At 43.4% G+C, this 15,173-nt stretch overlaps 3 protein-coding genes across 3 annotated transcripts; all 3 read left to right on the top strand.

The window, feature by feature from the left end:
• The first annotated feature begins 4,325 nt into the window (after positions 1 to 4,325).
• Positions 4,326 to 6,660, top strand: LOC139344289 (uncharacterized). Its single transcript, XM_070982334.1, has 6 exons — positions 4,326 to 4,467; positions 4,633 to 4,759; positions 4,868 to 5,030; positions 5,187 to 5,260; positions 6,126 to 6,356; positions 6,490 to 6,660. Exons 1-6 carry the CDS (start codon positions 4,427 to 4,429, stop codon positions 6,532 to 6,534), a joined length of 681 nt encoding a protein of 226 aa, XP_070838435.1. The 5' UTR covers positions 4,326 to 4,426; the 3' UTR covers positions 6,535 to 6,660.
• A 661-nt stretch (positions 6,661 to 7,321) lies between these two features.
• LOC139345024 (F-box only protein 39-like) lies at positions 7,322 to 9,582 on the top strand. The gene is given in 7 exon segments (XM_070983471.1): positions 7,322 to 7,405; positions 7,755 to 8,054; positions 8,398 to 8,598; positions 9,154 to 9,294; positions 9,296 to 9,336; positions 9,434 to 9,482; positions 9,484 to 9,582. Coding segments are annotated over 7 exon segments (915 nt in total).
• Positions 9,583 to 10,445: 863 nt separating this feature from the next.
• On the top strand, positions 10,446 to 15,141 carry slc25a1a (solute carrier family 25 member 1a). Its single transcript, XM_070983626.1, has 9 exons — positions 10,446 to 10,753; positions 11,294 to 11,401; positions 11,512 to 11,611; positions 12,159 to 12,297; positions 12,404 to 12,488; positions 12,615 to 12,719; positions 12,847 to 12,962; positions 13,040 to 13,113; positions 13,210 to 15,141. The coding sequence occupies exons 1-9, from the start codon at positions 10,507 to 10,509 to the stop codon at positions 13,322 to 13,324; spliced, it is 1,089 nt and encodes a 362-aa protein (XP_070839727.1). The 5' UTR covers positions 10,446 to 10,506; the 3' UTR covers positions 13,325 to 15,141.
• The last annotated feature ends 32 nt before the right edge of the window (positions 15,142 to 15,173 follow it).

Here is a 15,173-nt window from a genome sequence, read left to right as displayed (position 1 = left end):
ATGGCAACGAGCAGTATCTTGTCCATGCTTGTCTTTTTTTTTTGTTCAGTATTTTAATGCCCTAATTTGATGGTTTTCCCTTTCTTTGTGTGTGTGTTGTTGGGTTGCGTGGCGTAATTAAGATGCTATTTTGGCCAGGACTTTCTAGACAAAATACAAAAAACAAACAAACAAACAAACCAAAAAATAGAGAGATGAATCAGGTTAAACTGAGATTAAATAAAAACAAACAGACTGACTGTATATGCTGTGCACGGCCATCACACACTTCTTGGTTGGCGTCAGTTTTTTTTCATTTTGTCTGTGTTAGCCATATCTTGATGTGATATTACATGATTCTGCAATGTTTTTGACTGACGCTGCTGTTTGAGATGATTTGGCCTCATCATGTGTGTGTGTGTGTGTGTGTGTGTGGTCCATGTTTGCAACTGTGATAAAATGGCTTCAAAGACTTAAAAGACCACCAGGGCACCTCTGGATGCCTTTTCTGACTGAATGAGCTAAAGTCTGACATATATCTGACAAATTATTGTCAAAAATCTGTACAGTGCTTTGCTGCACTAAGTTAAAAATGCCTTAACAAGCATTTTTTGTTGAACTTTAATGGGTGTTGCATTCATCAGTTTGTACCTCTTGATTTGTTGGAGTGACGTATGAAATGTGATTCTCATGCTCTTAATTCTTACAGATGTTTAGTCACTGTGTTCAGTTTCATTTCACGTCTAATTTGTGTCACAGGATATTGAGTCTCTTATCTGCTGCCATTTTCCTTCCATCTGTTCACACGTTCAGTCAGTACTTTTCCACTCTCGCTCCCCTGCCAGCCACGCCCACCTGTCCACTCACCTGATCACACACCTGAGATTCATTCCCAATCAATCTAGTATTTAAGCTGCTCTCCCGCACTCACTCACTAAAGTGCCAGGCTGTTCTTCTTTCCATGCAGGACTCTCCTGCATTTAAGATTGAGCTCTCATTGCCAAACCAGCCTGTTTTTGATTTTGTCTGTTCTCCTGTTCCCTGGTACTGTCACCTTCTGTTTCTGACCATGAGTCTTGCCCTGTGTTTCCTGGATCTTGCTTGCCTATGATTGTATGTTGTGTGCTTCACCAAATGCTGATACAGACTCTGAAATTTGATGTTGTACTTCCTGGATCTTAACCTGCCTGTAACTATTTAGCATTTGGTCCACTTTAAAGTTGTGCTTCTTATCTGTTTCTGCCAAGTCTATGATTAAAGTTGGCACAAGCGATATACCCGTGTTCTGCTGGTACTGCTATTAGGTCCTAGATATACCCATTTCAACATGCACTTTACTGAGCAGCTGAACAGCTTGCAACTTTTTGTGTTATATTTTGTAATTTTGGCCGGCTTTTCAGGACCTGAGGTCATAAAAGCTGCTGTGAAGTGGTGACCTAAAATGTGTCCCCCTCAAAAAACATTCAATGTTGCACACGCCTACAAACTGATACCCCTGGGCCAAGATGTAGGGTTAGTGTTCATATCACAAAATGACTCTCAAACCCAGCTACACCTCAGAGAACATCAGCCAAGCATGCTCGGCAGATGTTGAGCTTCCCATCTGTACATGACACTATGATGTGTAGCTGAAGCACAAATGGCTATAGGTGATTATTAGATATGGAAGTATGAACTTTCCCATAGCTCCTGACCTCAAACAGATTTTCAAATTAAATCTGAACCTCGTCTCCTCCCCGTGTTTGTTAATTCTGTTGTCTGTTAAACTACCATTGTTGAACATAATCTTTGCCACATAATATGCCTCATCAACCATGCTTTCACCAGCCATTAGGACAACAGAGACAGAGCTGGCCTCTCCCTTGAAACTGCATCCTTTGTTTATGATCTCTGCAACCCTTGTCTTTTTGCTCTCTCCTTTCATCTCCTCTTCTCCTTTCTCCATCCCGCTCTCTACCTCCATCCCCATCTTCTCCCTTTTTTCCCTCAATTATCCATGCCCCCCGCTCCTCCTTAATGCCCCCTTACACCCAATCTTCCTCTCCTTTTCTTCTTTATCCTCTCTCCATTTCTTGTTTTGTATGCAAGCCCCAAGGGAGAGAAATGGGTGAAAAGCACTCTCTCTGCACCACTGTCACAAAAGACTGGTGAGTCATCGCCACTTATGTTCCTGTCTCCCTCCTCCCACAAAAAACACACATATACAGGAAAAACACTCCAATTACTCCTTACCTGCCGCGCACTTACAGGAAGACGCGTACAGACACACACATCTGTGAGTGCGCTGGAACACGGAACACACACACCATTTAGAGACACACAATCATGTACACACACTCACACACATACATTCCACAGCTCTTCAAAAAGACCCTGAAATTAAAACCCAAGTCACATAATTTAGTTATAATTGTGCTTGAAAATGGTATTCATTGCTGTGCGCTGCCTGTCACGTCTTACAGGATTATGTGGAGTATGAATAGTGGAAACTCGTGTCAGAAGAAGTTAACGTACAGGGCTGGAGAGCTAAATGAAGAACTGCTCGTGCAAGAGACGCTCCTGGACTTGGGGAGTCTAAATGAAATAAGTGATGGACAAAATAGACAAAGGAGAGGGGAAAAGAGAGAAAGACAGAAATTCCTGGGGGCAGTGATGTCGCTTGGGTATTGTTTGTCCACCGACAGTTTATGAGCCACAAAGTAAATGCTCTTCCTCCATCTGCTGGAGGAATGAGTCACTTACAATGCAGTCGTGTTGCTGTTGTGTGCACAAGATGGCAGTCCTGAATGAACACGATGTACAGAATGACACACGCTGAGCTGCAGCTGACCCAAAACTGTTGGAGACATTTTCATTTTGTAGTTGTCCATTTTTTACTCTGTGTAAAGGCTCCATCCATCCATCCATCCATCCATCCATCCATCCATCCATCCATCCATCCATCCATCCATCCATCCATCCATCCATCCATCCATCCATCCATCCAACTCGTCCTAAAAAGAGAAATATTATTAGTAAAATGTGACTAAAGCATCAAAGGTAAAAGTGCACATTAGGCATCACAATGGCTCCTTTCACATGCTAAGAGGCTATGATGCATCATATTTAATGAGGTAATAATATGTTGTGTGTGGTAAATATTAATCTTCAAATTAACCAGTACCTATAGCCGACAGACTGTGACAGCCTCTGACTGTCAGTGCTCCTCCTGCTGCCTGGTGTTTGTCCCTCTGCAGGTTTCCTGCAGGTACAGATGGGCAGAGCCATCTAACCTGATGTCTTGCACCTGAGCAGGCTTGGCACAAGTGGCCACATTCTCACTCTCACCAGGGTCACCTTCTACTCTTTTGGTTTGGTTTTCCTGTTCGTTTTGCCACACATGCATTAAGCACGGCAGCCACCAATGACTTACAGATGACAGATTCATTTATTTATGAGTTGCTTTTGTGTTAGTTTAAAGAAAAAAAATGACTGTAAGGCTTGTGTGGACTCCTTTATCTGTATGTCTTTGCTAACTTGCTAGCTAGCTTAACAGTTCATTTTGAATGTTTGTAGTTTTTCAATGAAACAGTGTAGGGCTCACTTTCATTGTTACAATCTGATGATTGCTTTCTCAATAATCTTTTTACTGTTTCCTCTAAAAAGACCAAAACAAAACAAAATGTGAAAATGCCCATTACAGTTAACTAAAGTACATGTTGAGGTCTTCATACTGCTTATTTTGTTTTAAGTGACTGTTAACTATCACGAGACAAGGAAAATCTGAAAATCCTCACAGTCGAGATGCTGGAACAGGTGAACAAGATAAGAGACGAGCTAAAAAGAAATTTTGCTTAGAAATGATTAGTCGATTATAATTTTTCAGTAATTTCAGCTTCAAACCAGTCGATGACTCTAAGACAGCAGCACACAACATGCAAAACAGACAAGTTATGGAAAAATCACATGATCATTAAACATTCATCATGACATTTCTGAGAGTCAAAATAAATATTCAATCAATGAGTCTCTGTCAACAGCCTGTGTTAGTAGTCAACAGGACAAATGAAATTGTGCTTCTAATAAATGTTATATTCTTGGGATGCTGTGGGGGTGATGTGTATGGAGTTGAAAAACACTTTCTAGCATCTCAATGTGCAGAATTTGTGTTCAATGTTGGCCTTAACAGGCTTGTTTCTGTCAGAACAGACTCCACCACAGAGACATCAGAGCCCTCACCTGATTACTCTTGACAGAAACCTGCTTGTGAGCTATTCAGACACATCAAATATTGAAAGCCTGGAGTTTCCGTTTCACACACTGAGAGGGAGGGGAGACGGCAGAGACGCAGACAGAGGGAGAGGGGAGGACACACAGGGGCAGAGGAGGAGAGGGAAAAGTCAAAGAACGGTGGGATTAAGAGGAAATAACACATCAGGCACCCTGGGAGGGAGACACATGAGCAGGGATGGAGGGAGAGAGGGAGGCACAGGGAGAGAGCACCCAAAGGTAAGGCAAGGAGAGCCTGAATGTTTAAATCAGGTGCTCGTCTTCAGTGTAACAGTAGAGGCTGGGCCGGTGTAATCAGCTGAAGATTGATTGGCTGATAACCTTCTAGTCAGGCGGTTAGGAGGGCACGTTTTTTAATTCTGCTCCTTCTCTCTCAAACCTCAGTGGGACGACTTCGACCCAGGTCGACACACTGACTCAGAGCTGTGGCGAGGAGAGCGACGGGCCCCGAAACCTCCAGGAAGCAGAGGCTGACAGCGGGGCCTGCAATGGAGAGGTAGAGCCCAGTCAGGTCAGATTTATGATATATACTTGATGTTTAGAGTTCATTCGTGCTCACTGGGGGAAGTCCACACTACTTTTTGCTCATGATTTTGATGTGTCCCTTGGTTGTATGAAGGCTGGGGAGGATCTATGTATCAATGATGCAGAGACCTCACCACAGGAGACTCTGACAGCCACAAACACAGAGGACGATGCTCAGTGCCTCTCATTGTCTCCCCTGCCAACAGAGGAAGAGCTGACCCCCCCTTCAGTGTCATCTCATCCCTCCAGCACACAGAGTAAGTCAGACACACACACACATGGCTGATATATGGGGCCTTTGGGGCCTTGTTTTGTGTCTGTATTCAGCACATGATCATGCAAGGCTATTTATTTAATGAAAACTGTGTTAACGTTAAAGCTGGTTTTGTACTTTTGTGTTTGTGTCTGCACAGATCGCCCGTCTGAACCCTGCTGGTACTGCCTGAGGTCTCTCGACTCAGAGTATCGTCCTGAAACTCATACACAGGTTTCAACATTTGTGACTAAACACACTGTTTCACTGAGACAGAGCTGGTCAGAAATGTTGAGAAGTGGCAAAACTCTTTCTCTGAACAGCTGTGTGAACAACAAATTTACCATTTTAACGTTCATTCGTATCAATTCAGCACTTCTACAAAAGAAATAGGTTTGTCACTTAGTTTTGTAGGATGTGTGTCTGGAGTTTTGCTTTCAATAAAATGCTTTAAAAGGTCAACAAATTCTAAAATATAGAGTTAAAAGCCCAGTGATGAGAATACAGATGACAGTAAAATGTCCAAGGTCTACAAGATAAACTTTATATGTAATATTAGTCATACTTTAGCAATGATATACTGAGTATGGAGGACATACATTATGCACAAGTTCATACATTTGCACAAATTTTGCAGAGCTTCAAGGGTGCAAAAAGACATTTGAATAAAAACTTTTTTAATTGTCAAGGCTCTGCCACTTTACAGAGGCCCAGGAAATTTCACTGATAATCTTCTTTTGCGTTATCTATCAAAAGCAATTTTTCCATTAGAACATGATGTGATTTCTTTTGATGGCAACACAATTAAAGTCAGATAATTCTCTTAGGTCAAGACTCTTAAAGATGGCACAGTCAGTTTAAAGACTTGAATACATGACGGTATCTGAATGTAAGGCGTGCTGTTATGAGTTCAATATATCTCAGTAAAATCATCATTATTCATTCGTTCATTGACTGTGGAGAAGCTCCAGCATGTGTCATCCCTGCACTCTGTCTCTAATTCACATCGCACAGCTGAGGTACAAAACATGCTGTACAAGTCTATAGAGCAGACCTTCCCTTTATGATAACACACCTCTCCCCTGTTGCTGTGTTGCAGGAAGAATCGGATCCTTTGTCACCACTGCCCTCCAGTGGCCACAAAGTGAGCTACCAGACAGACCCTCGACCTCACTTTGGCGTAGCTTGGTCCTCCCGCTCCACATGTCGTCCCCTGTGGGGCAGCGAGGGGCCCTGCTGGGGCCAAAGAAACCAGGAAGTGCCCGATCAGACACACACTTGTCCTCACTGCCATCTGGGGCTGCCCCCCGACACACTGCGTTGGCATGAGGTTGGTACAGACACTTGTAAACACACACACAGATATAAATAGAGACAAGCCCACAGTTTCCAACAAACATACCACAGCTTATGTCACTCTGTTTACTAGAGAGCTTCTGACTGTTGCCCTTCTCCCTGCACAGGCTAAGTGTCTACTGTTTGAAGGGCTGAGGAACTTAAAGAAATGAATGGAGTCATCATTGGAGAAAAATGTCGCTTGTGCTTTGTAAAAAAAACCAAAATGCTGCTCTTTGCTCTCTGTATGAATGCTTTCAGGAAATACGTTGCTCCTGGATGTTACGTGCAATATCTGTTTCTGCTAGTACACAACTGTCTGTTCACACCTCAGCTTAGCCATGTTCATTCCTTATTTCATTTGGAGCTCATGTTTAACTTCTGGGATATTTTTAATGATGCGTTAATACAAATAAACTGCATGTGCACAAAATCAGTCTGTCTTTTTAAACATAAAATGAAATGCTTGTCAGTTTTTACAGACGGAAAGGAAACCTGCTTTGAGATTAGTGAGGTTTTATATTGAAATTATAAACTCAAGTTTAGTATTTTAACTTTTCTCTCTTTTTTATTTGCTGGCCACATCCCTTTATGTTTCTTTCATTTATTCCAAAAACTATCATAGTTTGTGTTTCATATGCTTATAAGTTGTAGCTAATAGCTTTATTAACAGTACATAAGTTAAAAATAAATTAATTATGTGTAAATATGAGTCTTATTAATGACTCATGGTTTGTGGTTTGTGCTGTGTCAGAGTTAGTGTTAGAGCCCCCAGACTATGGAACTCTCTTTTATCATTGTGTCTGCCTTATCTGGTTTCATTTTTATTTAGTAAAACACTTTGTACCATCGTTAAGAAAAGTGTGATCAAATAAAGTTTAGGGAAATTGCTTACTATTAATAAAGCTGAGAGAGTGGTACCTGTTGTTTTTATGTGTCAATTAATCTTTGTGTGTTTTCATGTTTGCAAACCTTTCTTGGATATTCGATATATCAGTTCTCTCCTCTGTTTGTGTGAAAGGGATGCAAAACTGCATGAATCATGTGAGTGTAACACCTGTCCAAAGACAGTGTGTCTGCAGGTACAGGTGCTTCAGATCTCATCAGCTGAGGTCTAAGGGACCAGAGGTGTTCAGTTTATGAATGAATGGACAAATTTACGCACCGAACCAACAGACATGCATTATTGGAGAGATGTCAGAGTGACAGGGGTTTGGTGCCTTGCTCAAGGGTAGTGCCCAGGAGGTGAACTGCAGCATGAATATGCACAATGAATATCACATTTCACTGTGAATTTTTAAACTTATACCATCCAATTTGTATTGAGTAACAGCTACAGTGGTTGCAGTGTTTAAAAAAATCTGTCTCTGATTCCTGATCGTTTCACCTATAGGGTCTGGGGCTGCTCTCTGCCCTGTCACATGCTCAGAGGCGCCACTTTCCCCGCTGTTTTATCTCCCTTTTGGACTTGAGGGGATTGTTTTCTGGTGCTGTGCATGTCTACCTTAATTCCAGTGCGCCCAACGCCCCGCAAGGCCTCACCCACCTGAGCCGGAGCTACTCCTGCCTGTCAGACAAGCTGCTGACTGCTATCCAGCAAGGACACAGTGGATGGAGACGACACTCCAGTCGAGATGAGACCACCTTGAGAACATTTTCACTGCACTGCACTTTGAATGAGCCCCATCAACAGGTAAGCAAGAAATAAACAGATTAATGGACTATCCCCAACTAAAACCGCTTAGCTGCTTACTTAGATGGCTGAAGTGTGATGGCACGGAAGGCCATCTTTGAAAAATCATAGATGTCAGCTTTGGGGAACTGAGTGCAAGGACACACACATAAACCTAGAGTGAAATATTCCTCTTGGCAAGATAATAGTGTAGGTGCTGTGAGCTTAGTATAAAAGTCTCAGGTATGACAGCATGCTGAAATAGCAAAAAAGTGAAGAAAAAGATAAAATGCCGTCAGTGAAAATGAATCCCCCTCAGGTTTCCTTTGTTCATTTCTGTCTCTGCTTCATCATCTCTGTCAAGCTGGTGTCCGGTGGCTGCCTAGACCTGAAAGTCAAGCTCACGGTAGACCAAGTCATCAACGCTAACTGGCTTGCAAGGATACTGCTGCCTGAGATTCCCCTGACAGGATACACCATGACAGCTTTCTATTCCCCCGACGAAACCTGGAGCGCCAAGCCTCCCCTGCGTGACATGCTGCCTCGCTTCAGACGCAGTCTTCAGGTCAGGGTGCTGAGCAGGCAGCATTACAGAGTGCAAAGTGTATCAGTGATCGTGTCACATTACATGAAATATAATTCAGGCCAAATGTTGTTCCTCTGTTGCCACTATGAGTTTGTCATTTGTGGTTTTTGAGTGAAATGTCTCTAACAAATATTTTGGATGGAGCCAGCACAGTAAAAAAGCTACTAAGTACTTAACATTTTTTGTGTTATACTGTATACCGCCAAATCTGGCTGGACTGATTAAAAAAGTGAAAAAGCTACAATAGCCTCCATTATGAGCCTTTAGGCAGCATGTTTATGCTTACTGATGCTTTATTGATTTTGGATTAAGTGGATTCAGCAACAGCGTTATGTCACAGTTTGTCATCCGTGAAGTAAATAGAGGGATGAAATTGTGTGTATACCACACAGTACATATTGAGGTAGTTATATTGACTTACAAGTTATGTGAAGAGCAACGAACATGGCAGGAAATAGTCCTGTGGTGAAAAACCAAATGAACTTCAATCCAGTTAGTCAGCTGCATTAAAACGAAGTGACTGTCTGTCTGTAGTATCTGACCCTGGACATGAGCAACTGCAGTGAATCACTGGATGGGGAGCTGCTAGAGCTGGTTAAGGTGTGTGAGTGTCTGGAGCAGCTGAATGTCTGGGCTTTTTTGGAAGTCAGCACCGTGGAGAGGCTGCTGCTCATCAGACATCAGACTGACACAAGGGAGCTTACTCAACAAGATCAGAGAGAGGAAAAACCGATTGATACTGCCTGAATCTGCACGTGTGCTCAGATGTGCATACGTACCATGATACCATATCTTTTGATCATTCGATCTTCCAGGTGCGAGTCTACACAATAAATGACGACAGCGGAGAGCAGGAAGACCAGAAGGGAGGAAGTACTGTCTTCCCACCTGCATCTCCCTCCAGAGCTGCAGTATACGCTGTCATTTACCCCTTTGTTGATCCCTGAACACACGCAAAGCTGACAGGCCCACCCCAAAAAACGGATCCAAAGCCTGAAGCATGAAGTTCATCTGTTTTACAATAACTGGTCATCTTAGTTTGGAGGTCTGACACTGACTGACTGTTCCCGTCAATGTTTTTCTCAAGGGGTGGGGGTTGTGGGTGTGTGTGTGGAAACACTGACCTACTTTCATTGTGAAGGGTGATGGGGGGGAGGTGGAGTGTGTGTATGTGCACGCACTCTGGCATGGTGAGAGCACTATTTAAGGGAACAGGGATTAAGAGGCAACAGATACACTAAATTCTTGATTGCCTGGCTCGTGACACACTACCAAGGGAGTTAAGTCTTTTGTATTGTTTTAATCTTACCCATTTAATGTCCTCTAATTATTATTATTACAATATTCTATGGCTCTGGGAGTAGAAGTATTCATGTAAATCACTGTATTACAATACCTCAATATCCATGCATTATTACATACTTGTACACACACACACTATACATACCTATGCATACTTGAGTATATTGATCTATCTATCTATCTATCTATCTATCTATCTATCTATCTATCTATCTATCTATCTATCTATCTATCTATCTATCTATCTATCTATCTATCTATCTATCTATCTATCTATCTATCTATCTATCTATCTATCTATCTATCTATCGGTGGGAACTGTTGTGGATTATTATAGTGGTTGACAGTCAGACGATATGATTCGCCACATCAGTAAAACAGCATCGTCCCGCCATTGGCCGCCAAATATCATGCATGAGTCACATGACATGAGTAATGGCATTAGGCAGCATGGTGAGCCAATGGCCTGCCTCATCACCTGACCGCTATTTGAATATTGGTGCTCCCTCAGCCGTCTCAGTGGTCCGCCTCCCTGTGTTGTTGTTGTGTGACATTGTCCATCCATACCCAGCCCAGACGAGCAAAATGTCCTCACTGCTGAAGCCGTTTTCGGTGTGTGAGGGACCGTGCGAGAGCTGCGGTGTCAGGAGAGGATGCCCAAGCTCCGCTCCCCATCAGCAGCCTCCATCCCGGCGTCTGGCCGCCGCTGCCGCCGCGGCGGGGCTGGGCTCTCTGCCGGTCCACCAGCGGTCGTACGCGGCGAGGAGAAACCTGGCGGCTGCTGCGGTCGGAGGGAGGAAAATCACGCATCCTGGAAAGGCCATCCTTGCAGGTTGATTTTGCGATGCAAATTTTCACCCCGCAGATTTCCCCCTTTCATAGTCGCCCATTGATTTCTGCACAGCGCAGTCTAATCGCAGTCTGTCGCACATTAAGGCTACCCATGCAGAAGTGGGTCAAAACACACTCAGCCAGCAGGGATGCTACAACAGTTGCATGATGTAGTTGCATGTATTTGCTCTTTTATTTATTTATTATTGCACTCACATTTTATTCCTTTGAATAAATCTAAAAACACCTCTGAAGCTGTGAAAGCTTAATGCTGCGTACTGAATAGAGGCAGATATACATCCAGGAGCAGTTATTTCCAGCTCAATACAGGCACTGCTTTGTAATTGCATCACATAGTTGATTAAAACACAAAGGTACACCAGGAACGATCTAGCATCAGCAGCTCCCTGCAATCAGTCCATCTCATCTTAATTATGCTGAAACTGAAGTTCCTCCTCCCAGAACATTCAAGAACAATCCTGCACAGCGAGTCAACAAATCTCCACAGCAGTGTTTCTCTCCTTTCCTCCCTCCAACTCAGGTGGCATTGCAGGAGGAATCGAGATCTGTATCACCTTCCCCACAGAGTATGTCAAGACCCAGCTGCAGCTGGACGAGAGAGCCAACCCGCCGCGGTACAGAGGGATCGGTAGGTCATTGGGACATGTGTGACTGCCTGCTGGCTGCAGGTTTGTGTGGTGGGCTTGTGCTGGGTTACTAACTCCTGGATGCTGTGTGTGTGTGTGTGTGTGTGTGCAGGTGACTGTGTGAAGCTGACTGTGCAGGATCACGGGCTTAGAGGGTTGTATCGAGGTCTCAGTTCCCTGCTCTATGGATCAATACCCAAGTCTGCAGTGAGGTGACGATGCACACATGATATACATACAGTAGCTTTTACTTGACAGGTTTAATGCATTTTAGCCTAAAAATGGAGAATGAATGAAAATGGAAATAGAAATGCCTATTTGCCACTTGCATCCTGTAGGTTGATGGCATCACAGATCGTCAGGGTTGCAAAATTCATTTAACAGTCGAGTGATGTCAAAGCAGTGACACAGCATTTCTTGGTACTTAAGTTAAAGGCAATCAAATTTGTAAAACTGCAACTCAATAATATTTTCAAGATCGTTAATCTGCACATTATTTCCTCAAATTTTGAAGTAATTGTCAGGTCTATGAAACATGAGACAGTAATAACTAACCAATGCATCAACTGTGCTGCTGCTACTTACAAAACTCACTGGAGCTGGTTTGGTGATGCTACCATCAAGTCAGTCGTTTGGAGCCAGAAAATTCTACTTTGGTCAATGAAGAAACTATGAATTTCAGTGGAATCCATCACACAAATGTTCCCTTGTCTGTTTATTTTGACCTTGTTATTCTCGAACGTATCACCTTCCCATCAGGTTTGGCACGTTCGAGATGCTCAGCAACCCAATGCGAGATGCCACGGGTCGGCTAGACAACACGCGGAGCCTGGTGTGCGGTTTAGGAGCAGGCATAGCAGAGGCCATCGTGGTCGTCTGCCCCATGGAGACACTGAAGGTCAGTTACACGTTTCTTCTCCTGTAGGAATCCCGTGCCATTTCTCTTTTTATCAACGCTGCTCTGAATGATCAACGGGCTGATGACATCTTCCCTCGTCCTCCAGGTGAAGATGATCCATGACCAGTGTTCCCTCAGACCTCGCTACAGAGGCTTCTTTCACGGACTCAGTGAGATCATCAGAGAACAGGGTAAGACAGCAGGATGGGTCCATGGTCACTTTGGCTACTGGTCATCAGAACTGAGCCCTGAATGACCAGTATGCATATGTGTGGTTTGAACTCTGTGATGGAGCACAGTCTGTTTGACTCATTTAGGTGTGAGGGGGACATATCAAGGTCTGACAGCGACTGTACTGAAACAAGGAACCAATCAGGCCATCCGATTCTATGTGATGAACTTGCTGCGCAATTGGTACAAAGGTGAGAAAGCTTATTTACTGCAACGCAAAATCCAAAGTTCCTGTCCTCTGTCCAGTTGATTGATTCATTTTCCTTCTATGTCCTTCCACTCTCCGTGCAAACCTAACTTTTGGATTTGGCCTCTAAGGTGACGACCCCAGACAGGAAATGCACCCCATTGTCACAGCGATGTTTGGAGCGACGGCGGGAGCTGCCAGTGTCTTTGGAAACACGCCTCTGGATGTGGTGAAGACCAGGATGCAGGTAGGAAACACACCCTGTGATCATCGCTGTCATCATGTTTGCTGTTTTTAAGACACCGTTTTTCTTTTTTTTGGTAGGGATTAGAGGCCCACCGCTACAAAAACACAGTGGACTGTGCCTTCCAGATCTTGAAGCATGAAGGCCCTCAGGCGTGAGTTGACCCTGATCCTGCTCCTGATGCATGCTGGTTAGCTTTCTTTAGTACAGACAAGACATCTAACCTCATCTAATTTCATCCTTACTGCAGCTTCTACAAAGGGACAGTTCCCAGGCTTGGCCGCGTGTGTTTGGACGTGGCTATAGTCTTCGTCATCTACGAGGAGGTGGTCAAACTACTCAATGATGTGTGGAAGACCCAGTAGACGGACGGCGACTGAGGACCAGAGGAAAGCACAGACCAGTGCCTCATGCTACGCACAACTGAACACCTCTATTCTACTTCATACTAGCTCTCTGCATCACCCTGAGCTGATGACATCTCATCTGTACCAGTTTCCACTCTGTGACATTCAGTGAATGACTTGCAGGACGTATCCTGAACATGGTTTTAAAAAAAAGGGGGAGGGAGAGTGGCTGGTGGCACAAAACAGCTCAGTTTTTCTCCCCCCTCTCTCTAGCGGTCAGACTTAGGAATCAAAAGGGATCTTTTATTTTGAAGGACAGTAAAAGGCAAAGTGAAATGCAGACATGTTATTCTGTGCGTCTGACCTGACTCGTAGACTCACCTTCTTGAGTCTTCATACCAGAAACTAGTGTATTTAGAGAAGAAACAGATGTATTCTTAACCAAAGGTTCAAATTAGAGATGAAAAAGTAACTTGAGTAGATCTGATCTTTAAACTTTCTATGACTGTTGTTACTGTACATGTTGTAGAGTGAATACTTTGTACTGAAACCATAAATGTGTCTTTCGATTCACTGAGTACTTACTACACTGACTGAAGAACAGAGATGCTACTGGATGCAAACAAGCTCGCCGCAGTACTTTAAAATGTCTGTGCAGTACTTCAACACATCTCGGTGTTGTAATTGCTTACTTGACTGTGCTTGTGGTGTCATTGTACTTAAACAGCTCACAGTATTTCCTTGCTGGTGACGGACCTTAGATACTGTTCATTGTGCGTTTAATGGCCGCCGCGGACAAACAAAGTGTATGGCTGCATGAATCTTGATGTAGCATCTGGTCCTGTTAACACTCTGACTGCCGCTTGCGGGCTTGTTGAGGCTACACCAACTGGTCTGGAGTCAGTGCCTCTCCTGCAGGGTGCTTTCAGAATGTTAACAAGTTAAGCACGTGTTGTAGGAAACATCCATATGTAGCATAATCTTCACATGCAGTCTTAAGAGTAGGAGATGACAGTCGGTTTATTAACAAGTTAATGAACTCATTGTTGCCATTCTGGAGAAAATAACATCTTCAACATCAGACAAGAATGTGACGGCTTTGCAGTGATGCTTTGCTCAGTCAGGCTGCTGTTTCCAAGCAGCTGCAGCCTGAAGTATGAACGTGAATCCACTCCTACTTGAGATGAACATGCAAACATGTCTGTCTACAGTATGTAAGCCATACGACTTCAATGCGCTTGAGCCTTTGGTGGTTTTCTTGTGCTTATTGATTCACTCATCAACTGTCCTCTAGTCAGATATTATGTCACTTTAACATTCTTTCTTTACCTCAAAATAACCTGCTTCATAAGCTTTTTTGTATGCTGATGAAAGTGTGTGTTAGCCATCGTTAAATGCACTCATTCTTGTCTAATATAGTGTTTACACCTGCTGAATGACATTACGGGGACACTGGATATGTCAGAGGTTCGATAGGACAAGTGGTTTGTCTTTAAGCAAGGTTTGGTTTTGATGGACCTGGTTGCACCACACAGCCTTGCACAGAAGCCTTTTACTCCTCTTTGACGAACTACTTCAGTAGAATCCAATGTAATATCCCTGATAGGAGCAAATCTTATTACATTATAAACCACACAAAAGTGGATATTGTTTAATCTTTATGTCTCTACCGGTTTGTTTTAATTACCGATGCACATTTTCACTGTTTGGACTTTGTGTTTATGCTTTGCAGCTTTTCATAAACAGGCCAACAGCCCGGGTACCTTCATCATACAGCATATCAGATTTGATTTGTTCACATTTCAGAGGGTGGATATATGTTTGTATGATGTCAGTGCGCAAAGTATGATTTACATGATTAGATGTG

Source organism: Chaetodon trifascialis, chromosome 16 (assembly GCF_039877785.1).
Source record: "Chaetodon trifascialis isolate fChaTrf1 chromosome 16, fChaTrf1.hap1, whole genome shotgun sequence".
Lineage (NCBI taxonomy): Eukaryota > Metazoa > Chordata > Actinopteri > Chaetodontiformes > Chaetodontidae > Chaetodon > Chaetodon trifascialis.
Note: the sequence above shows the minus strand (reverse complement) of the source record. Positions and strands in the feature narration are given on the sequence as shown.

Coding starts and splice junctions, on each gene's coding strand:
- slc25a1a (XM_070983626.1), top strand. CDS start 10,507: ATGTCCTCACTGCTGAAGCCGTTTTCGGTGTGTGAGGGACCGTGCGAG. Junction 11,612..12,158: donor ATACCCAAGTCTGCAGTGAG/GTGACGATGCAC, acceptor CCTTCCCATCAG/GTTTGGCACGTTCGAGATGC. Junction 12,963..13,039: donor TGGTGAAGACCAGGATGCAG/GTAGGAAACACA, acceptor TTTTTTTGGTAG/GGATTAGAGGCCCACCGCTA.
- LOC139344289 (XM_070982334.1), top strand. CDS start 4,427: ATGGAGGGAGAGAGGGAGGCACAGGGAGAGAGCACCCAAAG. Junction 4,468..4,632: donor CAGGGAGAGAGCACCCAAAG/GTAAGGCAAGGA, acceptor CTCAAACCTCAG/TGGGACGACTTCGACCCAGG. Junction 5,031..5,186: donor TCATCCCTCCAGCACACAGA/GTAAGTCAGACA, acceptor GTGTCTGCACAG/ATCGCCCGTCTGAACCCTGC.